Source organism: Cyprinus carpio, chromosome B18, assembly GCF_018340385.1.
Source record: "Cyprinus carpio isolate SPL01 chromosome B18, ASM1834038v1, whole genome shotgun sequence".
In the NCBI taxonomy this organism is placed as follows: Eukaryota; Metazoa; Chordata; class Actinopteri; order Cypriniformes; family Cyprinidae; genus Cyprinus; species Cyprinus carpio.
In genome coordinates this window covers 18,836,738-18,860,419 of record NC_056614.1, presented here as the reverse complement: position 1 = coordinate 18,860,419, position 23,682 = coordinate 18,836,738, and the positions used below count along the sequence as shown (strand labels likewise).

The following is a 23,682-nucleotide window of genomic DNA, read 5'->3' as shown; positions in this document are numbered from 1 at the left end:
GATAAACACAGACCGGAAGTTAACTTCGGGCCAGGCGCGTGCGCCCGATTGATTGGATGCAGCGTCATTGTCCAGGTGTAAACTTTAGCGTTTATGACCAACCGTTTTGTTTATCATCAAATTTATGATTCTAAAATTAGAACTACAGATTTGAAACAAATAAATACAATTGTAGGAGACCATTTCAAAATATCTGTAGCCAGTGTGGTTCTTCTCATAATAACGGAAAATTACTGCCAACGAAAAGTCCTGACAAATACAAATCAAGTTCCGGTGTGACGTCAAGCAGTCAGCCAGGAGGAGGCTCGCGCACAACATTTCTCACCCACAGTGAGCTGCAATCGTGTCTGACCGGTTATCGTCTCAATACTCTCAAAAACACATCTATTTTTTTTTTATATCCATCCTTTTTTCTCTTTAAGAAGAACAAAACCAAAATCAAAACTGAAGTTGCCTTAGTAAAGGTAGGTTTTTTTTCTTAATTATTATTATTTAACGTAAGATAAAATGGCTGCTCTTAGTGCGTGAATGCAGAAAATGGCGTCGTTATAGAACAAACACCTGAGAGTGCTTCTGCTTGCATTGCTGTTTTTATAAAATATCGATGTATGTATCAGTCGTTGGATCGATTAATATGTCTATTTTGGCTTCTCTTTGTATCCCGAAGCGTGGAAAATACTACATAACCAAACACAACATGCACGCTGGCTATTACGCAGAAGATCTAATATTAGTGGAAATGTTGATCAGTGTCTGTTTACGATATCGTTATTCGGTGTTTTGGTCGTCTTTCAGACTTTCGAAAAAATGAAAACTTAAAAGACCAAACCTAGTGTTTGCCCGTTTTTCTTTGTTAGCCTCGTTATTGTGTTAGCAAGCTAACTTAAAGGTTTGGCCTCTTTTGTTATGAAAGACGATAAGTAATTTGATTCCGACCAAGTATATTCGCGCTATAAACTATTTTTGATCATATTCTCAATCTCTGATGCAGGCCTTTTCATCTTTACAGGAAGAGGAAATCGTTAAATCTGATCAGACTTGTAACTCCAGTGTGTGTGATACGCAGCCATTTCCGAGCACGGCAGCTGTGTTTCCTCATGGTTCCTTGACTCTTTCTTTCTTTGTGTTTTCTTCTCTCTCTTTAATACAGTTCGGATTTACCCACCCCGCCCTTTGATTATTATTCTTTTGAAAATTCTTCGTTGTCAAGCCGCCAAAGTGGAGAGTGTGATTGCAGAAGGGGGTGCTTCTCGTTTCAGGTGAGATCAAAGATCACACATTGGCCAGGACTTGGCTACCAGTTTTTCTTAACTTGTTATCCATCAATAGAAGAAACATAGCTTAGATTTACTCTAAAATATAATGTCAAATTGCCTATGTTTACATCATTGTTTATTCAGCAAAAGGCTTCATTTTGAGGCACCCAATTTAAATGGGATTTTACCAGTGTTGAAGCTCGTTTCACGTCAGGATTGTCTGTGTATAGGCTTACTCTCAGATGAAACACTCTAAACATTGTATATTGACTGGCATTTCTCTCTATTGCACGCTGGTTCAGTTGCGTTTTAGACCCGATCATCTGCGTTGACGCCACACCAGTCACCTTGAGCAAGTGGACAGTTAAATCGATTTAACTTAACTCATGACCGAGGGGTAAAGCATTTGCCTAAATTTTTTGAAGATTGAAAATTGATCGAGATGGGGGAACTCTTGTTGATGGGTGTCTTAAAATGGAGCCACTCAGATATTGGAGTACTTGCCACATTAAAGTAAAAAGTCATAAGGTGTATTAACTGGTCCACCAATTCCTTTTTCTGCTGCTTTGCTTTTTAAAATGGTTTCCACAACTCCTGTTATGTATTGTCTTGTGGTTGTTGTGAGAATGGTATTGTGAAGTTGTCTAATCTAGTATTGCTTTATTTTTTTAATTCTAGTGCTTCTTCGGGCGGAGGAGGAGGTAGGGGTGCATCTCAGCACTATCCCAAGACTGTCTGTAACAGGTATGGTTTGTTAAAGTCAAGAACAGTCCAGATTTGTAATATGCTTTGGAGACTCTAATCGCTTCGTTTCCGTTCAGCGAGTACCTGGGGAAAACCCCAGGGCCTAGCGTTCAGAGATGGGTTCCTTCACGAAGCACTAGACGAGATGTCAACTCCTCCAATGACAAAGAACATCACGATGCATTATTTAGGAAAGTGAGAGGGTGAGTGTCCTTAAGGAGAATGAATATTCATTTCATCAGAGATGGAGCTTAAAGAAGCCTCTGTTTTCAAGCTCTTTTGTTTATTGTGCCCTGAGACTTGTGAGCATGTTTTTGTGGTTGGGTCAGCTGACGCTCTCAAGCTCAGATAAGCACAAATTACATGTGGTAAACAGTGTTCCCTTTTTTTTTTTATAACTGTTTCAAGATGTTTATTCTTTGCTCTTGCTTCTCTCTTGTAGCATACTTAATAAACTGACCCCTGAAAAGTTTGACAAGCTATGCCTTGAGCTTCTCAATGTGGGCGTAGACTCTAAACTTGTCCTCAAAGGAATCATCTTGCTGGTAAGACGGTTACTGGCTGTTTAAAATTTTCACCAGGTTTCATTCTGAATTTGATTGAACCATAAATGTAAGAAACCAGGTAGACATGTTGTGTAGAATGACCAAAAAGTACATTTAAAAAAAGTTATGCTTTTGAAAAGTGTTTAATGCTTTTGTTTATTTGATTAAAAAAATACATTACTGATTTACTGTGGTAACCTACTCATTCTGTCATCTGTCCTGTAGATCGTAGACAAAGCCCTAGAAGAGCCCAAATACAGCTCACTCTATGCTCAGCTATGTTTGCGTTTGGCAGAGGATGCACCAAACTTTGATGGCCCAACACCTGAAATCCAGTCATCACAAAAGCAGAGCACAGTGAGTTCCTGAATGCCATTATCAATTGTATGGCATAACCGCATTTAAGGGTTGTTGAATCTGAAAGAGCTACGTGTAATAATTCCCAAATAAATCATTGGGTACTGAATTAATTGCCCTGTGAGTTTCATTTTTCTAATAGTGCACCATACTGTGTATTTGCCTGCAGACTTTCAGAAGACTTCTAATTACCAAGCTTCAAGATGAATTTGAAAACCGCACCAAAAATGTTGACAGTGAGTCACTCCCTCCCCCAACATCCTAGGTGTTTTTTTTATTGCAAGACATTATGCTGTGTTGCAGGTTTTTAACATTCAACTCTGTCTCTTCATTTAGTCTTCGACAAACAAGACAACCCTCTCACCTCTGAGGAGGAGGAGCAGCGTGCCATTGCCAAATTCAAGATGCTTGGCAATATCAAATTCATTGGAGAACTCGGCAAACTTGACCTCATCCATGAATCTATCCTTCATAAGTGCATCAAAACAGTGTGTATCCCACTCAACATTTCAGTCTTGTTAGTTCCACTTCATTATGTGCTTTGGTTAGTGGTGGCTCAGTGATTTTGATGACTCGCACTCTCTACACTATCTGTAGCTTTTGGAGAAAAAGAAGAGGGTCCAGCTCAAGGACATGGGAGAGGATCTGGAGTGTCTCTGTCAGATAATGAGGACTGTGGGGCCCAGACTCGACCATGAAAAAGCCAAGGTACCATTGATGGATAAATATTTAAAAACCAATTCGTCTTTCACATTTTCTTAAAGGGTTACTTCATTCCAAAATAAAATTTTTGTCATTAATCGCTTACCCCCATGTCGTTTCAAACCCATAAAAGCTTTGTTCGTCTTCGGAACACAATTTAAGATAATTTGGATGAAAACAGGGAGGCTTGAGACTGTCCCATAGACTGCAAAATAAGTAACACTGTCAAGGTGCAGGAAAGTATGAAAAGCATCATCAGAATAGTCCACCTGCCATCAGTGATTCAACTGTAACGTTATGAACCAACTAGAATACTTTTTGTACACGAAGAAAACAAAAGTAATGACTTTATTCAACAATTCCTCTCTTCTGTCTCTCTCCAAATCAGCGTAGCGCCATTTTGGCAATTCTGAGCAGTACGCAGATGGCGTACGCTCTTCTGTGTCAGCCACACTGCACCGATGTGTTGTTTGCTTTCAAACCAAAGCGTAAATACATGTAAAAAACGTATCCTTATGGCGTGACTGACACAGAAGAGCATACGCTATCTACGTACTGCTCGGATTTGCCAAAATGGCGCTACGCTGATTTGGAGAGACACAGAGGAGAGGAATTGTTGATTAAAGTCATTACTTTTGTTTTCTTCGTGTACAAAAAGTATTCTCATCGCTTCATAACATTACGGTTGAATCACTGATGGCAGATGGACTATTCTGACAATGATTTTCTTACTTTCCTGCACCTTGACACTGTTATTTATTTGGCAGTCTATGGGACAGTCTCAAGCCTCCCTGTTTTCATCCAAAATATCTTAAATTGTGTTCCAAAGACAAACAAAGCTTTTACGGGTTTGGAGCAACATGGGGGGAAAGTGATTAATAACAACTTTCATTTTGGGATGGAGTATTCCTTTAATTTTAAAGATCTTGTTACCAGTAACCATAAGTTTCAAGTACAAATTTGTTTTTCACAAAAGGAATATGATTGAATGATGTACTTTATTTTACCTTGTGCCTAAAATTGGTCAATTTGCTAGAAATTGGCTTTGTATTGGCTTTGTATTTGTAAGAACCAGACATGGCTGATTGGAATGTCATGGTGGCTTTTTGGAAAGTACCCATAGTGCCTTTTAAATCTTGTTTTTGTGAACCAAACAGTTCTTAGATGGAGATGAAAACATTTTTTCTTGCGGAGCAGTTTTAAGAGGATGATGCAGCCATTAAGTTACGTAAGTGTAATTTGTGGGCATGATCTCTCATCTATTGTTGCCTTTCCCACAGTCTTTAATGGATCAGTACTTTGGCCGTATGCGATCCTTAATGAACAACAAGGATTTGCCTGCAAGGATTCGTTTCCTACTGCAGGACACCGTGGAGCTGAGAGAGAACAATTGGGTTCCTCGCAAAGCTTTCATTGACAACGGACCAAAGACGATTAACCAGATTCGTCAAGATGCAGTGAAAGTGAGTCAGCACGGGTTTCTTTTTTGTTACTTTTACAAAACTCTAAGTTTAAAGTTAAAAAAAAAAAAAATTAAATAGTGTTTATAACAAGTCTATATCTTTCCCTCTCTGAAGGATTTGGGTGTTTTCATTCCACCCATGAACCAGGGAATGAGAATGGACTTCTTCCTAGAAGGCCCTTTCATGCCGAACAGGATGAAACTGGACAGAGAAACTCTTGGGGGATTGGCTGACATGTTTGGTCAGATGCCAGGTGAGTTTATCACCTGTCAATTATATTTATATTTGTTGAGAAATGTGTCATGTCTTCATCTTAACCTTACTTATTTTTGCAGGTAGTGGCATAGGGACTGGTCCAGGTGTGATCCAGGACAGATTTTCCCCCACCCTAGGACGTCATCGTACAAATCCTCTTTTCAATGGCCACAGTGGACACATGGCTTCCCAACCACAGTCACAGTTTGACTTGGGTATGAAGCCTTTCATCAAGTCTAACCAGGTAAGCAGAAATGTTTTTGCAGCTCTTACAGCAATTAAAAAAAAAAAAAAAACATTGAGATTACTAAACATCTATACATCCCTAGGGACAGAATCAGCATTTTCACAACCAAAACCAGAACCATTCTAACCAGCAGCAAGCTCAATCTAAGGACATGCCTCCGCGCTTTAAGAAGGGGCAGCTCAATGCAGACGAGGTAAACCAAGAGACACTAAGTGCTGAGTAAAACCAAAACATCATCTACCCTGTGATTATAAAAAGACGCGTTATTCTGAGGGATTCCACTGGATGGCAGTTTTCATACTTTCTGTTCTTTGTTTCTTCCTGTTCTTTCTCTCCTCCTTATGCTTCTCTTCTGTCCCTCACTCTTAAACTGCCAGCCAGTCCGCTGACTGCGATTATGAGATATGAGGGTGTAAATTGTCAAAATAGTATCAAGCATTTTAATCTTTGTAACTAGCCTAATAATGTTCTATATGTTTTCCCATGATCCATGCTTGCAGATCAGCCTTAGACCTGCTCAGTCGTTCCTCATGAATAAAAACCAAGTGCCAAAATTGCAGCCCCAGATTCCCACCATGATTCCTCCCAGTGCTCAGCCTCCACGAACACAGACTCCACCACTTGGACAGGTAGAAAGTTCTCTCAGCTTTGCTGAATTCTTTAGTTGGGGTTAATATCACATGTCAGTTAGTTTAGATTCCATGGAATGACTGTGCATTGAAAAAAATCTAAGTCCATGTGTTCTTTTTAGCCTCCACAACTTGGTCTGAAAACCAACCCACCTCTGATCCAGGAGAAACCTCAGAAGACAACTAAGAAACCAGCACCTTCTAAGGAGGAACTGCTGAAAATGACTGTGCGTGTCTGTTTGCACTACGCTTTTGTGTTCAAAGCATTCTCATTATCAGCTGTTAATAGTTTTTCTAATGGTTTCCTGATTTTGTTTACAACAGGAGAACATTGTGACTGAATATCTGAACAGTAAGAACATGGAGGAAGCTGTCAGTGGTGTGAAAGAGATGAAAGCTCCCAAACACTTTCTGCCAGAGATGCTGAGTAAGATCATCTTGTGTTCTCTGGAGAGGACTGACGAAGACCGGGAACAGGCTAGCACTCTTATCCATACACTGCGTACTGAGGGCTTCATCACTGGGGAAAACTTCATGCAGGTAAGTTACCTTGCTTTTTTTCCCCTTAAGCAGTCAAAATATTTGTATTTAGTTTTTCATGACCTAATTTCCATAATTATGATTTTTGTCATCAGGCTCTGCTGAATGTCTTAGATCAGTGCCCTAAGATTGAGGTGGACATTCCTCTGGTGAAGTCATACCTAGCACAGTTTGCAGCACGGGCCGTCATTGCTGAGTTAGTCAGTGTGGCAGAACTGGCTCATCCACTGGAGAACGGCAACCACTTTCCTCTTTTCTTGCTATGCCTGCAGCAAGCTTCCAAGCTCAAGGACCGTGAGTGGCTCACAGATCTCTTCCAGCAGAGCAAGGTCAACATGCAGAAGATGCTTCCTGGTATGTCGTCTTCATAAACATAACTGTTGTTTTTCAATATTTATATTTTGCTATTAAATAGGACTTACTTAACAAGAGATTTTTGTTTCTCAGAAATTGACCAGAATAAGGACCGCATGCTGGAGATTCTTGAGGGGAAAGGTTTAAATTTCCTTTTCCCCTTGTTGAAACTGGAGAAGGAACTGCTGAAGCAGATCAAGGCAGACCCATCCCCTCAGGCCATCTACAAGTGGATCAAAGACAACATTTCTCCCAAACTCCACACCGACAAGGGCTTCATCAACATACTTGTGACCAGGTACAGCCCACTGATTGTGTATTACATTCATAAATGGAGATATGTGCGACTGTGATTGATATAATTGACGTCATTATTGTTTTTCCATTTAACAGCTTCTTGCAGTATATCTTTGCTGAGCTTGGCGTGAACGAAGGTGATGAGCAACTGGCCTCCCCTTCTAAAGAGCAGCTGGACCAGGAGAAGCAACTGCTACTCTCCTTCAAGCCAGTCTTGCAGAAGTTCCTCCATGATCACACTGATCTGCAGGTCAGTGCCCTGTACGCCCTGCAGGTGCACTGCAATGCCAACGCTTTCCCAAAAGGTACAGAAACTACTTTTTGCGATTTTTCAGAATCAATTAAACCATGACTTTTTTTTTTACTTGAGGATTGAAGCTCTAAGTTTTATTTTATTTTTGTAATTTAGGTATGTTGCTTCGCTACTTTGTCAACTTGTATGACATGGAGATCATTGAGGAGGAATGTTTCCTTGCATGGAAAGAAGATATTTCCCAAGAATTTCCTGGAAAAGGAAAAGCTTTATTTCAGGTAAGTTTAACCACTGTAAACTGTTCTCAAATGGAAAGGTTTTTACCCTTTTGAGTACAAGTATGTACATTTACAGGTGTTTAACCCCTTTATTTTTTATTTATTTTTTATTTTTTTTCCCAGGTGAACCAGTGGCTGACTTGGCTTGAGACGGCTGAGGAAGAGGAGTCCGAGGAGGAAGCTGACTGAGGAACCAGACTAGTCTTCTAGTACACATTAATTTCCTGCTACATGACTTGCTGTCTTCTCTTTGGCTCCTGCACTATTTGCAGTAGCTCACACTCAGCCAATTACAGTACACTGCTGCTAGGCTCATGAATTAAATGAAAGACGTAGTAATACCATTATCATAACTTCTCTAATGTGTTTTCTCGCATCATAACCAATGTCAGGCTTTAGTTTCAGAACCACTATGCTTTTTCAGTAGAAAAAGTGGTAGCCAAATCTTCCTTACACGTTTGTTTTTGTTTCACAAGACACTGAACAGAAAACCTTTCGGTGTCTCAGCGGAAGTGAAACTGTTTATATAGAACCATTGATTTGTTTACGGTCTGTCTTGGGGATTGATTAAAATGAATCATGAGATCCTGGTTGAATGGCCTTTGTAGGTTACGGTGTAGACGCTTTTATTAGTGTTATTCTGGGTCGGTTGCAATATCCTTCACCCCTTGTACATGATTTAAACATCCGTAAAACTGTAATCACTGTAACATGTTAGCAGTTTCCATTTCTACCTCCAACTGAATAAGCGTTATTTAGTGCAGGCTGCTGCTTCTGATATCTAAAGTTTTAGTCATGAATTAAGATCCAGAACATCTGCATAGTTTGATTTTGCACAACACACTACCTAATATGCATCTCAGCTAGCAGTAGTTCTAAGTGCTTTCCATTTGAAGATGCAGAAATCAAGCTACTAGTGTCAACTGATGCCTCTGCTGCCCCACCTTACTTCATTAATGTTGTCTGCAGTGTGTTCTGACAAGGTAACAGAAATGTATTGTTTAATGGCAGTAGTAATGTTGCTGCAAATTATTCCAATCTTAAACATCAAAGTTATTATTTTAACCTGCCTTTTAATGGGTCATTAAATGTAAAAGAAAATGGGAAAAATCCAGAAAAAACGAGGTGAAAGGCTTTTGCCCTTGTCAATTAGGGGTTCTCAGACAACCTTTTATTGACAGGAGTTTTAACTGTATTTGACAAAGTTAATCTTGTACACTTGAGTTTGCTAACATGTTAACTGCAATCGAGTTGTCAAAGGAAATGGCTTCTGATCACGCATTGTAAGGCTGTTTAGTGCTGTTTTCATCACCACTATTGCTGAATTCACAATAAAGGAAAAACTTGATCAGTTAAAGTGTTTTAGTTGACATTTTTTGTAAGAAATGCTCTGAGAATTTTACCTTTCATAGATTTCATTGTGCTAAATCTCTTCTAGTGAACTATTTTACCAGAATCTATTTTGGGGTTTTTTACCACAGGGATACAGTACTGTCTGGTCTGTTTTGGTTGTTCGCACAACATTTAAAGTACATTTTGTAGGTTAAAACATTTACAAAATTAAATTTAGGCAAATTGAATCTAGTAGGAGATTTAGCAACAGGTTTACAACCAATATTTTGTTATTTAGTCAGTATATCTAAAACTAGACATTTTACATTTATTCCTCATCAGTGGGGATCCAGAAATATTCCACTTTCCTGTTTCTCCTTGAAAATCCCGATTCATGGGTGTCTGTCATTGGTGACAGCTCGCTGAAGTGGGCTGGGCCGGTGTCCCGTCCAACTCGAGGTGCAGCCACCCTAAACATTGTCCTGCTGAGCCGATAAAACAAATTAATTCAATACATTTACTAATCAAAGATAAGCCTTTGATAAATAATACGTACCTCCCTGAACTCCTCTCTGATTCCTCACTGTTGAGGTCAGGCGTGGAGATATACACAGGGTCTCCTTCCTGTTGTGTGCATGTTATTTAATGCTGTTATATAGTAACAAAACAGATGTGTTTACACTTATTTTTTTAATAATGTATTGCAATTACAGACAAGAAACATTACCGTGAAATTCCTTGGTGTGCCATCTTGATTTTTCAGGATCTTAACCTTCTGGTCACTTTCAGTCATACACAGGAAGTAGCTCTTAATATTAACTTGACACTGAAGTGAGATGCAAGCATGTGTTATTGTGCCATCAATTAATATATATATATATATATATATATATATATATAAACAATCATTTCACAAGGTCATAGTTCCATTTTGAGTTCTTTTAGATTTTTATTCTGTCATTATTGTTGTTATTATTATTTAATGTTATGCCCATGAATATTTAATTAAAAAAAAGTTACTATTTCCATCAATACACTACTGTTCAAAATTTGAACAGTCTAAGAATTTTGCTCAGAATTTTGGATCAGTAAGATGTTTTTTAAGAAGAAAAAGAAAAAAAACCTCTTACGCTCACCAAGTGTAAAATATAGTAGACTTTTTTTTTTTTTTTTTTTTTTGCAGTAAAAATACTTAATATTGTGAAATATTATTCCAATGTAATTCCTATTTTAAAATATAATTTATTCCTGTGGTGGCAAAGCTGAATTTTAAGCAGTCATTACTCTAGTTTTCTGTGTCACATGATCCATCAGAAATCATTCTAATATGCTGATTAGATACTCGAGAGACATTTATTGTTATCAGTGTTGAAAACTTAAAACTTAAGTTTTGAGTGGAACCTGTAATTGCAATTGTTTGATAAATAGAAAGTTTAAAAGACCTTTTTTTAAGTAGAAATAGTCTTCACTGTCACTTTTGATCAATTGTATGCATCTTTGCTTACTAAAAATATAACTTTAATAGAGCAAAATTCTGTCTTTATTCAAGATGCACACATAAGGAATGGCGGACATACTGCTTTGGTCTGTCTCAGAGACTTAAGTTCTTCCTGAGCTCTGATGACTTCTGCCAGAACCTGGTGTTTCTCTCTCCAGCTGAGACACTCCCTGGTGCGATCTTCCCTCTCCCGCTCAGCTAAATGTCTTTCCTGCTCCGCTTCCTGCTGGGCTTTATTTGCCCTTTCTCTCTGCTCTTCAGCAACCAGAGCTCTGCGTCTGGAGTTCACCTCCCTACAGAGAGAGTGGATGACAGTGACAGACAGCATCATGAACCAGACTATTCCTATTTAGCTTTTATTGTATTATAATGGCCTGAATGCTGCCACGCCAGGATCCATTCACAATGCTTGTATTACCAAAGATAGATGGCATTACTGAAGGCTTTCGAGCTTACTTTTCCATTATCTTCACATTCTCCTCAGTCAGCTCCTTCAGTTTGTGTCGTAACGTGTTCCTCTCATCCTCCAGCATTCTGTTCTCCTCATGGAGAGCCTGCTTTTCTCCTGACACCCTGTCTAGTTTTAGCTTGGTCTCAAAATAATTCTTTTCAGCTTGTGCTGAAAGTAGCTGGACATCATTGTGCTATGGATGACAGTATGCAAATGAATTCAGTAGAGCCATATATAGAATTATTTTGCATTTGCATTATTTTGCATTATGTGTTTGATGTTGTATCTGTAGCTACCTCTTTTTTCAGCAGATGTAGTTCTTCACTGAGCCGTGTTTTGTCAGCTACTGTGAGATCTTTTTCTTGCTTGCTGTCTATTGCCCGAGCCTCCGCTAGTGCCCTGCTCTTGTCCGCCTCTGCTCGTCCTCTATCCGCTTCTTCAGCTGCCCTGGAGCACAGTGTCGCTCTCTGCTGGCTGAGATGCAGCTTCTGTTTCAACTAATTATTACAAAGGAAAGAAGAGTCAAACATGTTTTTATTTGGGGATGTGCTCTGCTATGACTAATTTCAAAGTCATTTAAATGGACATTTTGTAACCGACTAGTCGACTCATCTAAAAGTAAGAAAACGTCAGAAAATAGTCAAAAACATTGTGTGCAGTATGCAATCCTCTTTAAAATACTTTATTCATGAACAATTCTTAAATTATTAGATACATTGTTATTCGAGTTGCTCTCATTTTCCATCAAACCGTTAAAATTTACAACACTGATGGCAACAAAAGCGGCAGACGTGCTGAATGAACATCCAAATTCACTCTCAGACATTAGGTGGCGCTTTTGGACCACTGTGTGTTACCACTGTGAACAAAACATCGCTGAGCTGAGCTGATAAACACTATTTTATTAAGCATTGTACCATTAAAGATTAAAATGTCAACAAAATCTTTCTGAAGAAACTCACTAAGTGACACGAAAAAAACGTGTATGCCAGGTCTGAGAGGTAAAATGAAATTAATTTGTTATCCGCTCCAGATATCCACTTTTTTAAATAATATATTATTTCTAAAAAGTAGCCTAACATTAAAAAACTATTTTAAAAACACTAATTCGACTAGTATTTCCAGCAGTTCTGCTCTTTTACATTGACTATGATTCCAGATGTGTGCACACCTCTTTAACGTGGGCCTGGAGTTCCTGGTTGAGATTGCGCAGGGTTCTCATGGTGAGCTCACTCTCAGTCCTCATCATGATCCTTTCCATGTGAATTTCATTAGAAAGATACTTGTTCTCCTTCTTTAGGTCTTCACATTCCTGAACAACACAGATATGGTGGCAATAAGGGACTGTATGCACCCAGTAAGACAAAATATATTTTGAAGAATTTGCTTTCCCAGCTTGTTGAAAATTCTATAATTTATACTTATAGTTTATAATGTTTTTTATTCTATCTATGTATCTATCTAGCTAGCTACATAGCTAGGCTATATAAACTGAACAACAGAAAAAAAAAATCAGTTAACATTTATTTCAAGTAAACGTTTATTATTATTATTATTTATTTATTTATTATTAATGGTTGTACTTTTAGTTTCAGTTTTTTTTCTGGTTAACTCTCTTTAATCTGAAAAGGAAAAAAAAATCTAAGACAACATATATATGGAAAAGTATTAGTTTTATTTTTTGTATTATTATTTTTTAACTTACAGTGAAAATTACATTTTTGCAAATTATTTTTCACGTCAATCACATGAGGCCCAAGTCAGAATATTTGAGAAAGACCTCAAATACAAATACAGAATTCTATACTATTAATGTGTGTGATCTAGTAAAATACACCCTATGTTCTGAATGTGCAAACAGGACATTGCCCTAATGTTCTCCATTATGTCAGCACCTACCTTCCTCTTCCTCACTAGTTCTCCCTGCAGGTGGTTGATCTGCAGGAAGGAGCCGCTGGCACTCAGAGCACTCACAGGTCGGACTGCACGTACAGGTCTTCGAGGAGGGTGCGTGGGTTTAGAAACTCCTTTAATTTCCTCAATGCTTTCAAATCGGCCGCTCATGTTGTTGCTGCTGTGAGAAAGAGACTTAAAAGTCCTCAGTGAAGTCAGAGCCTGAAGCTCTCCATGAGAGCTGGCCCTTAAGTTCATCGCTCTAAAAGGAAATGCAAACCAAATGCAAACTTTAAATTTTGAGCCGTTGTGAAATATGTTTTCCTCCTGCAGACCCAAAGTCCCTGTAGACGTGAATAGAATGGGAACTAAGGAGACTCACCAACATGCAGCCTAGTTCAATAATTTATGAGGAAATGTTATACCAACTCACAGGGAGCAGAAACTCTACGCTACCACAAGGGATCAAACACAGCTCATCTCATCCTTGACTAATTGCACCATAGCCTCTCAGCAGCCTGAAATGAGCTGGTTAGGGTTAACACCATACTGGTAATGATGACAGAACTGAAGACTGTCTAGATTTTTACATTTGTGACTGGTGTTTACCAAGAGTCTGTGATATTCTGATCATGTGATATTCTGTGATATTCTGATATATTACATTCTGAACAGTCTATATCAGTCTCTTGGAAATTCTCCATTTTATCATCCATCAGGCAAAAATGTTTAACCCATCTTACATCTCAGGTATGGATTGTAGTACAAATTACTTCAGAGGATTTCAGTATTATTATAATTGCAATCAGTGCTGGTCTTAGACTTCTGGGGTCCCTAAGCAAAATTTGTCAGGGTGCCCCGTCATGTTGATTCTTGTTAAAGTTACTAAAGTTATCCAGTGAAGAGCAGTGAATGATTCTCTCATTTTCTTTTGTTGTTTGATTAATGACAGAGACAGCAGCAGGCTTATTAGGCTGCTGTCATTTGAAGACCGAATGCACAGATCTAATATACTGACAAGCCTTCGATTACTTTCCCAACTGTTTATGTTCACTTTAGACATGGTTGATTTTTGTGTGTATTTGTCCACAAACCACAAGCCCAATGTAGTCTGTATGTTTCACTCTGTCTTGGATCACGGGCACAGAAAGCCTTCTGAGGAACAGTATCTCTTTCCGAAAGGAGATATGATGTAGGAAGGGCAACAGTGCAGCACTTTAAAAGAACAGAATGCGGCATTGCAGTTTCTTAATCGTTGGAAGCCAAAATCAAGAACGAAACAAAATTCCATTAATCGCACCACCCTAATCATTAAATCATCTTTGAGAGCACGGGGGCCCCCTGGTGGTTCAGGGGCCTTAAGCAACTTGCATTCTTTGTGTATAGAGAGAATAGTACTAGCTGCAATAACGTTGCAGTTTTCATCTGTTGCTTAGTGGGTTGCAAGGGGCTGTTCAAAAAGAACATGCTTTTGCATTCAACTTAAGGCCCGTTCACACATTATGTGATTTTGCGTTCCTCTGTGCTGGTTTTCCATTGTTTCTCTATGTAATCAGGGGGACATGTTGGGACTGTTACGCCTAACTATTTTGAAAAACAGACTGGCCTGCATTTCACGTTTTTAGAGTTTGTTCTAAGAGTAAGTTTAAGACAATAAAAAATATTAATAAATTTTTCATATCCATATAGTTATTTATTTTGTGATCACTCATTTTCACAACTTCACAAGTGAAAGACACACTAAAACATCATGTAAATAGCATACTTAAATTATTATTCAGAATTTTTCTGAATTATATCCCTATTATAGTAATAGTCTACCTCAATAACACCAGATCCTTTACAAGTATAGTATACAAGATTGATTCCCTTTACTTTACAGAGAAAGGAAACTCAAACCCCTCCATTGTAAATGTATTATTCAAGCAGAGTGAAGCGGCACAAATAAGAACAAGTTCCACTGGCCCAGATAGCTCTGTTTGTGATTTTGCTATTGTGAAATAACAAAAAAAAAAAACACTTTTTTTTTACTTTTTGTGACCTCAACTAGTTTAGTAATATAACAAGCAGAAAACACTAAATTCTTCAAATGTAAAAAGAATAATATGGAAAATCCCAGTCAAAACCTTTTGTCATGGTTTATTTCCTGTGCTCTCAGAAAAGTCAGGGAAAGATGTGTTTTTGTTCTAAGTCAGGAATTTAGAGATTGGATAATTATTGAATCTGCAAAAACGGTACAGGATGCGTTCAATAATTTCCTGTAATTTTCTACACCTCCCCTGTGGGTTCATTCAGAGGAGATGCTTTCTATGTTTGCCTGCATAAGTCATCACTATACACTAATACAGCCTGTAATTTACTGTTCACGGTCCCAGAGCTTCTCGCAATAGCATGCAACTTGGCTGGTTGCTTTAAAAGTGATGTGGTAATGAGCCTTTCTGTTTATTTAGCCTTCAGGATCACAGAGAACACTGGAAAGAATGACCTGCAGAAGAAAGCGGGCCTAGTTCAGCAGTCTACTGCTAACGTCACAGATGCTACACATTAGGCTTATAACATTTTTTGAGAGGAAATATTTTTTCAGTTGGATAACAAATCATTAAGGACATCAACAAAGTTTTATGTTTACATTTACAATGAATTTAACTTGAATTAAATGTCTAGTAATTATAACAACAATTAAAAAAAAATAATAGAGAGAGAGAGAGAGAGAGAGAGACTGACTCCGATGTGACTCCGATATGGAATGCAAGTCAGATATTTTTCCAACTTGTGCAGAATGTCTATATGTGGATGATATATCAAATGAGTTCAGAGATATTTTACTTAACTGGTGCACGACCAGAGGAAGTGAAAGTTGTTTAGTTGTCCTCTGCCCTAGCTTTAAATGCCCTCACTGGGAAGGTCATCGTACAGATCATCCTCAACCTCCTGTTTCCTAATTTCATGGGTCTCTTTCTGCAGCATCATCAGAATGATTGTGTTCAAACTTCTGGACAGTTTTGGTAGCATGTTCTGCAGTCATGGCTAGAGTCTGGTTACAATTATGTCTACCGCTTTTCTTATTTACAAGCACATTCTGTGTAGATGTGAGTCTAATCCAAGGTAGGTTTATCTCTTTCTTGTTCTGTTGATTTAAATGCTTTTTTTGTTTGTTGGTTTGTTTTAAAATTAATAGTTTGTGAATCTATACTAATGCACTTTATTAAAACCATCTTTTGTTGGTTGCTTTTAGTCCCTACAAATGATGGAATTTCTGGAGTATTGTTAGTCCAAACCAAGAACAATGTGTACAGTTTAAATGCCACCACAGCCAGAGAAGCATGTGAGGCTATTAAAATGAGAATTGCTAAAAAGGCTGAAGTGGAAACAGCAAACAATAATGGCTTTCAGACATGCAGGTAAATCACTATTTAATGAATGACAACTAAACAGACATTATAGTCAAATTTAAAATATGACTGTAGATAAATGGTATTGATCTGCTCATTTAGGAAATATGATTCTTGTTTTTAAATAACATTTAAAAACCTGGATGCTTTATATACATAATTTCAAAGTACAATACCAGACTCATTTAAATTAAATATAATATGGGCATTCTTTATGAAGACCTACAAACACACTACATACCCAAATGTATAATGAATTGTATAATGAATGTATTGTCACTATCAGAATAGAAATGTGTGTGTGTGTGTGTGTGTGTGTGTGTGTGTGTGTGTGTGATGTTTAGAAGTTATATTTGAACTCTACAGGTCCTGTTTCTTCTAAAAGATTGCACTCTTAGAAGATATCTTGTTTTCACACAGGTTTGGTTGGGTTGAGGAGCAAATTGCTGTTATTCCTCGAATCGAGAGAAGCGAAAAATGTGGTAAAAACAATTTAGGCATTTCTGTTTGGAGAACTGACATCAGCAAAATGTTTGATGTTTACTGTTTTAAGCCAGCAGGTAATTATATGTAGAATATGTTTCTGAAAATACTTTCATCATAATAATCAGTGTCTTGAAATTGGGAATGATGATGTTTAAAATAAAAGTACAATAAAAAAATTACAATACTCTGATTTCTTTACTTTTTATTTTTTTGTAAAATTTTTTTTTTTTACGAACATGAAATTGTAAACTTAAAATCAGTAAATAAATCTTCTAGGATTGTCAGTAAAATGTATCTCACAATGCACCTCAGGTCCTGATGGATCATTTGAAACAACATCGAACAGGCCTCAATCTTCAACAGGAGGAAGAACACCAACAAACAACCATTATTCCACTAAAACAACCCATCCATCATCCATTAAGTCAACCTCTACTCCTGCCTACACATCAAGATCCCTTCCTCCCTATACATCCACCCCATCCATTTCCTTTGCTTTCAACACTTCCTCCACAACATTTACAACACTTAGTCTTTCTAAAATCAGTGACAGTTCCCAGGCAACAACAAGCCCTCTGTCTCTTTCATCTCCCAGAACTTCACGCAAATTCTCAACCTCATCCCCCTCGTCTTCCTCTCATTCATTCACTCATTTTAGCCCTCTGTCTCTTTCATCTCCCAGAACTTCACGCAAATTCTCAACCTCATCCCCCTCGTCTTCCTCTCATTCATTCACTCATTTTCTTCTTCAGCATAGTTCAACTCCAACAGGTCAGCCTGCATTGTCCCAGACCAGTACATACATTAGAGGTTGGGTTTTGAAACTTAGATCACCTCCGTAATAATTGAATAACTTTGCAAATTAATTTTATCACACTCTTTTGTCTTCTTTATATTTTAGCATCTCCCAAAACATTTGTCATCATTTCCATCGTGCTACTGTTCTTGCTGGCAGCGGCAGGTGCAGCTTGGTATCTCAAAATGTAAGTGTTTAATCCACTGTCATGAGAAAACAGTTGTTACGTGCATACTCTTCACGGACTATTGTGCTTTGCTTTAGTAAAAGAGGACAACGGTTTCCATCCTGGGACAGAATGAGGCCAAACGAGATTACTGAAACCGAGATGTGGAAACAAATAAGTGAGAGGCATTGTACGCCAAAACAGACCAGCAAAGACAAAAACAAAGGGATATGCAACATCATCTTTCAAATGGAACAAGACCCGGACTCACCCTAAAAAACACTGCATTTTATAAAAACATTTATAAAAAATTCAAATGTTAGTCCTACTTTGTTTTAAGTTTGCTGCTCATTTCATTTTTAAATATTATTTTACTTTCAAATATCAATAACGGATGTAAATACTACTCTTAATAGTGCTGTATGATAAGGCTAAGTGATAATAATTTGTACTCTATAAATTCCTTAGTTATATTAATTGTCTGTAAGTATCAAGGTTCAATAGATTTTACCATTGAGCGTGCTCGTGACATCATCAACCCGCGTCAATGTTTTCTTGTTATCATCTTACTTGTCATCTCGAATATTTGCCTGGATAAAACAAATGTCAGCAGGTTTGTAGTCACTTATTTTCATCTAACTGGTTTTTTGTACATTTGTAGCTAACACTAAGTGTCGGGTGTGTTTCCGTTACGGTCTTTATGTATTGTTTTGGCTAGCCAAGCTAACACTAGTAGCAACAGTAACGTTAAATGTTTTATATCAGCATCGTCTATGTTTAAACCGCCTTTTCACATTCTGAAACAAATGTATATGGTTCACTTGTCTACTTGGTTGTTACGTTTTTTGAAAGACAGTTTGTTATTTTTGGTTAACAATAGGGTAGGTAAGAAGATGAATAAACACCTGTTTATTTCGAAAGTATCGGTGCACATATATTATGAATAAATGTTCCGGGATTAATGTCACTAACAACATGAGACCTTCATCGATATCTATGAAAAATGACTGATGTAGTAAGAGTAATTAATATTAATATATAAGTAGGTTGAGTCGTTTAATATCAGCAGTTTAATATGATTCATTAGTGACCATGCTTTTTTTGGCACATAACGTTCATATTGTTTCTCTGTAGGTGACTTATCTGACTAATAATATGAGAATAAATTTTAGTTTTATCAATATTTTAGGGAAAAATATATGGATGGTGGGGTCCATGTTTAATTTTCCATTTCTCTACAATTACAAATTATGTTTTCAGCGAAATTTGAGTGAAAGGTTAAATTAAGAAGTTAAAAATTGTTTCATTGAACTGTGATCATGTTGTCCATTTAATTTGAGAATGATTCAAATCAAAGCATCTTATAGATTAAGTAGCCTATATTTTAAGCAAGCAAGTTAATATGATCAGTGACAGTGTCACAAAATTACATCAGTTACATATATCTATAAACCAAAACTCTATTTATAGTTTTGATTCCTAAGTTTTCAATGTGGTCTCAGAGTTTTGGACCCCACTGTCTATGACCCTATGAAGAAATATTTGGGTTCTGTGACAGGCCACCATTTCTTTTGACCCTTTTGAGCACATTTTAGCATTTTTAACTGCACTTAAATATACATTTGGCGTGAGAAATGAATTTGACACAAATATTCATTGCATGCTATCAATTAACATGAGGTAATAAAATTCCATGTGAAAGAAAATGCTGTTTAAAGTAATTTATTTGAAGTGTAGCACGTCACACTGCATGATGTGTCGTGTCAACATTCTCTCTTATCTAGCGCCTCCAGCAGTGAATGAGGTCTAGAGTTGTTTTGAAGAAGCCCTCCATCTGGAGCCAAGATGGGCCAGCAGCTTTCTGGCCAGGCAGTGACCAGACTCCCTGAGAAAGTGATCAAACATGTGGGGCTAGTGCGTGACAGTGGCTACCTCACCTATGATGAGTTCTTGGGTCGTGTGGCAGAGCTCAATGATGTGTAAGTGAGGTGTTAGGATTAATCATTTTAGTGACAAAATAACCCTCACCTTCCCCAGCTCCACCTGTATAGGTCTGCTACAAGTTATTATATATGCTACAGCAGCATAGCAGATCCGTTAACATGCTAATATTTTCAGAGAGTTCTCATGATAGAAATATTATAATAATAAATAATATATATAAAAAATAAATGTATAATGCAATTTCCCTATTGTCCATCTTTTATATAATGCTTACCCATAAAGTGTTTCTTATCCTGCAAGGGAAATCTAAATATGAGCTTATGTTAGTCAAATGTTCATAAGGTTTGGATGTTAAATGTATCATTGAAAGCTGTTTAAAATTAGTACTGGAACATTTTTCTGTAGGAAATATTAGGACTTTATTAAATCATTAAAGAAAGCAACAGTCTGGGTTACAGCCAGGCACTTGCAATGGGATTGTGCAATGGCCAATTCATAATTGTTAAATTACTTACAGTTTCAATTGTATAGCCACAAGACGTAAACAGTATGCGTTTCATAATGATTTTGGCGTGAAACAAATCTCTTATTAACCTGTTATGTGTAAAGTTATACTGAATTTTACTGAAATAGTAAACTTTTTTTAAATAATAATGCTAAGAATATATATATATATATATTATTGTTATTATTCATAAATATATATATATATGCTTATTTTTAAGTTTGGAGTTTAATATGAAAACATACACATTATGCTTATCTTTAAGTTTGGAGTTTAATATGAAAACATACACATTATCCAGTCTGATGTGATGTGATAGGTAATATGCTTTAATTTTTTATACACAGAACTGCTAAACTAGCCTCTGGCCAAAAGAAACATCTTTTGTTTGAAGTGCAGCCGGGATCTGATGCAACCGCATTATGGAAGGTTGCTGTGAGAATAGTGTGCACCAAGGTGAGATTAATATACAGACCTCTGAATTTATAGGTGGAATATATTAAAATGATTTTCAATCTAAATAATATAGTCATTTGCTCTGTACTGCAAATTTGAAATGTGTGATTGGTGTTTGTCTAGGGTGGGATGGCAATTGTCACTGCTCTCTCTGTGTGCTTGTAGATTAACAAGGAGGATGGAATGATGGAGGCCTCCCGTATTATGAATCTGTACCAGTTTATCCAGCTCTACAAAGACATCACAAGTCAGGCAGCTGAAGTATTTTGTTCAGAGGAAGCAGCAAAGGGATCCTCTGGACCGCTGTCGTCCGAAGACACCTGCCAGGCCAGCATGTGGATGGGCAGGTAATTTACAGACTGCATTTGTTCGGTTTACCAAATCTGTACCTGATGTAATGATGCATAATAGATGACTCATTGTCTCATCAAGCAAAATTTGCTCTGTAACAGGGTGAAACAGTTGACTGATGAGGAAGAATGCTGTATCTGCATGGATGGGAAAGCAGACCTTATTCTGCCCTGTGCACACAGCTTCTGTCAGAAGTGCATTGACAAGTGGTATGAATCTGTGATTCATTATCATGATTTATTTATTCATGATATATTATTACATAATCAGTCAAATAATGAAAATTCTGTCATCATTTACTCACCCTCATGTTGTACCAAACCTGTATGACGTACTTTCTTCTTTGAAAACACAAAAGAAGCTATTTTGAGGGATGTCGGTTCCCATTGACTTTCATTTTATAGACAAAAAATACAATGGAAGTCAATGGGAACCAAAATTGTTCACCAACATTTGGATACCAACATTGTTGAAAATATCTTCTTTTGTGTTCAGCAGAACAAAGACAGTCATACAGATTTCAGACAACATGAGGATGACTAAATAATGAGAGAATTTTCAATTTTGGGTGGACTGTCTCTTAAATGGATCAGTTTAGCTAAATAATTAAATCTGTCATCATTCACTCTCTTATTGTTCCAAACTTATTTTCTTCCATGGAACACAAAAGCAGAAAATCTGAATAATGTTTTGGTCTGAACTGTGACCAGTTCAGTTTTCAAATTTGTGAACTGAATCCAAGGTTTGCAGAGTCTTTCAAACCAAATATAAAACTTTTTAAGACCAACACAAATATAATAAATACCATATGTCTGTACAGAACAAAGCCATAAAATCTCAATATAACTCATGTATCTCAAGATTATTTTCCTTAATTAAACCTACTGGAAGTATAAAGAAAAACGTCAAACATGTTTGGATCAACATTGTGACCGTAAAAAATGATAAAATCCATAAATCATTTTAATCAGGCATGACAAACCTTGCTCCATTGTGTATCTGTGCCTCATATAGGAGCGGTCAGAGCCGAAACTGCCCCATCTGCCGGATTCAGGTGACTGCCTCTAATGAATCCTGGGTCATGTCAGATGCTCCCACGGAGGAAGATATAGCTGGGTACATTCTCAATCTCGCGGATGAAGCCGGGCACCCACACAGACCTTAAAATGAAGCACTGTGCCACTGTCATACTCACTGTCTCCCCATAACAGATGACCTTCTTTAAACAGTTATTTCATAGGGTGACTGTGGGTATTTGTTGCACTATATAGTTTCACTCACTGGAGGCAATAACTGCTGAGTTTTTGAATTTTTAATAAACTATTTTTAGGTTAATGCGTCATATTATAACACCTGACCTGACCAATCCATAGACATGTGACTGTAAACTGTATGTAGGTAAATGCTAGACAATATGTAGCTGTAAAACTTCATTTCCTCGTTGCACTTGCCGTTTTATCTTGTTTGTGAAGTAATTGCACTTAATTGCATTTGTTCCGTAAAGGCCTTGTAATACCTGAATAAGCATCACAGTATCAGCATTTGCAGCAGTTTAATAGTGTTGATGCTGTAATTCAGTCACACATGATTCCGTAACATTAACTGTACAGTTGATGTGCATTTATAATCTTAGGTTTAACGATAGCTGTATTGATCTGTTTGACATGAACTCCTTACCTATGTGTAAGTTGGATCAATTGTTAATTATAGGGTGTGACTCTCATATAACATTCATTATGGAACATAATTAGGATGGATTAACATTTGAGAATGAGCTAATTTTTCTTGTTTTCTTTAGTTGCAAACGAAAGCTTTATTTTATAGGGCATCACTGACGCTTTCAGTGGAGGTTAGCCATGTTTTTTTCTGGTTTGAAATCCCAGACTTTTCATTCTGCACTTTTGCGTGTATGAGAGACTGTGAATCTGTAGGCTTAGGGAGTTCACTTGTATTATAAAGATATGTATAGAGCAAAGTCTAAATTTGTGTGGTGGTTTATTAAGATTTAATCTAGTTTATCAAGATCTACTAATCTAGTTTTAAAAATGTCCATTTCTGCAATATTCTCATATTTATAGAGATTGGAATGAATGGTAGTAATTTTATTGGAGAAAATTACATTACTTCCCGTTTTCTTTTGTGAGGGTGTTCTTTCAAAGGAGAGATCTTTTAAATATGGACTGAACTGGGATGTCTGGTGTTCCCTTTTCTTGTGTAAATCTCGAATAATAAAGTAAATTTAATATTTTGTTCTAGCTAGTTCTTGTTTGAAGGCTGTAGCAGTTCCCACTACTTCCACTGGGCTGCAGTGTTGGTCAAATAAAAAAATTATTTTCTGTTTATCTGGAATATTAAGTCACCTCACGAAAGGCTCTTTTTGAGGCCTCTTTATTTATTTTACTTTGAAAGCAATATTCAAATAAAGCAAAACAAAACAGCTTAACTATCTGTTGGTGTACAAAATGTGCAAGTTCAAGTACACAAGATTTTGT

At 37.2% G+C, this 23,682-nt stretch overlaps 4 protein-coding genes and 1 non-coding gene across 6 annotated transcripts; 4 read left to right on the top strand and 1 right to left on the bottom strand.

The window, feature by feature from the left end:
- The first annotated feature begins 8 nt into the window (after positions 1–8).
- LOC109110573 (eukaryotic translation initiation factor 4 gamma 2-like) lies at positions 9–9,277 on the top strand. The gene is made up of 22 exons (XM_042744206.1): positions 9–464; positions 1,151–1,259; positions 1,559–1,653; positions 1,935–2,000; positions 2,078–2,203; positions 2,443–2,545; positions 2,771–2,902; positions 3,072–3,138; positions 3,239–3,390; positions 3,500–3,610; positions 4,885–5,067; positions 5,182–5,320; positions 5,403–5,566; positions 5,652–5,762; positions 6,070–6,198; positions 6,321–6,425; positions 6,523–6,738; positions 6,834–7,092; positions 7,186–7,390; positions 7,486–7,694; positions 7,799–7,920; positions 8,044–9,277. Exons 3-22 carry the CDS (start codon positions 1,643–1,645, stop codon positions 8,107–8,109), a joined length of 2,676 nt encoding a protein of 891 aa, XP_042600140.1. The 5' UTR covers positions 9–464; positions 1,151–1,259; positions 1,559–1,642; the 3' UTR covers positions 8,110–9,277.
- LOC122140503 lies at positions 5,807–5,983 on the top strand. The gene has a single exon (XR_006157182.1). It is a non-coding gene; the product is annotated as a small nucleolar RNA SNORD97 (small nucleolar RNA).
- On the bottom strand, positions 8,041–13,292 carry LOC109110112 (trichohyalin-like). Of its 2 annotated transcripts, none has more exons than XM_019123155.2 (8): positions 13,101–13,292; positions 12,373–12,513; positions 11,498–11,698; positions 11,207–11,394; positions 10,830–11,043; positions 9,980–10,078; positions 9,809–9,876; positions 8,041–9,737 (listed from the first exon to the last, which is right to left on the bottom strand). In XM_019123155.2, exons 1-8 carry the CDS (start codon positions 13,263–13,265, stop codon positions 9,581–9,583), a joined length of 1,233 nt encoding a protein of 410 aa, XP_018978700.2. In that variant the 5' UTR covers positions 13,266–13,292; the 3' UTR covers positions 8,041–9,580. The 2 variants fall into 2 exon arrangements, with proteins under 2 accessions (XP_018978700.2, XP_042600141.1); XM_042744207.1 differs by having other exon boundaries at positions 8,041–9,734.
- A 2,505-nt stretch (positions 13,293–15,797) lies between these two features.
- LOC109110104 (lymphatic vessel endothelial hyaluronic receptor 1b) lies at positions 15,798–18,251 on the top strand. The gene is made up of 6 exons (XM_019123144.2): positions 15,798–16,199; positions 16,330–16,495; positions 16,907–17,046; positions 17,285–17,782; positions 17,874–17,955; positions 18,033–18,251. Exons 1-6 carry the CDS (start codon positions 16,118–16,120, stop codon positions 18,208–18,210), a joined length of 1,146 nt encoding a protein of 381 aa, XP_018978689.2. The 5' UTR covers positions 15,798–16,117; the 3' UTR covers positions 18,211–18,251.
- A 179-nt stretch (positions 18,252–18,430) lies between these two features.
- Positions 18,431–23,438, top strand: LOC109110109 (RING finger protein 141). Its single transcript, XM_042744205.1, has 6 exons — positions 18,431–18,547; positions 19,719–19,913; positions 20,731–20,839; positions 21,005–21,186; positions 21,292–21,399; positions 22,205–23,438. Exons 2-6 carry the CDS (start codon positions 19,780–19,782, stop codon positions 22,353–22,355), a joined length of 684 nt encoding a protein of 227 aa, XP_042600139.1. The 5' UTR covers positions 18,431–18,547; positions 19,719–19,779; the 3' UTR covers positions 22,356–23,438.
- The last annotated feature ends 244 nt before the right edge of the window (positions 23,439–23,682 follow it).

Bases quoted from the DNA above. Each gene is read 5' to 3' on its own strand.
- LOC109110573 (XM_042744206.1), top strand. The intron at 2,903-3,071 runs GTGAGTTCCTGA...ATTTGCCTGCAG, and splicing joins CATCACAAAAGCAGAGCACA to ACTTTCAGAAGACTTCTAAT. The intron at 6,199-6,320 runs GTAGAAAGTTCT...TGTTCTTTTTAG, and splicing joins AGACTCCACCACTTGGACAG to CCTCCACAACTTGGTCTGAA.
- LOC109110112 (XM_019123155.2), bottom strand. From the start codon at position 13,265: ATGAGCGGCCGATTTGAAAGCATTGAGGAAATTAAAGGAGTTTCTAAA. The intron at 11,044-11,206 runs GTAAGCTCGAAA...CTCTCTCTGTAG, and splicing joins AATGTGAAGATAATGGAAAA to GGAGGTGAACTCCAGACGCA. The intron at 9,877-9,979 runs GTAATGTTTCTT...TGCACACAACAG, and splicing joins GCACACCAAGGAATTTCACG to GAAGGAGACCCTGTGTATAT.
- LOC109110104 (XM_019123144.2), top strand. From the start codon at position 16,118: ATGGCTAGAGTCTGGTTACAATTATGTCTACCGCTTTTCTTATTTACA. The intron at 16,496-16,906 runs GTAAATCACTAT...GTTTTCACACAG, and splicing joins AATGGCTTTCAGACATGCAG to GTTTGGTTGGGTTGAGGAGC. The intron at 17,047-17,284 runs GTAATTATATGT...AATGCACCTCAG, and splicing joins TTACTGTTTTAAGCCAGCAG to GTCCTGATGGATCATTTGAA.
- LOC109110109 (XM_042744205.1), top strand. From the start codon at position 19,780: ATGGGCCAGCAGCTTTCTGGCCAGGCAGTGACCAGACTCCCTGAGAAA. The intron at 19,914-20,730 runs GTAAGTGAGGTG...TTTTATACACAG, and splicing joins GTGGCAGAGCTCAATGATGT to AACTGCTAAACTAGCCTCTG. The intron at 21,187-21,291 runs GTAATTTACAGA...GCTCTGTAACAG, and splicing joins GCCAGCATGTGGATGGGCAG to GGTGAAACAGTTGACTGATG.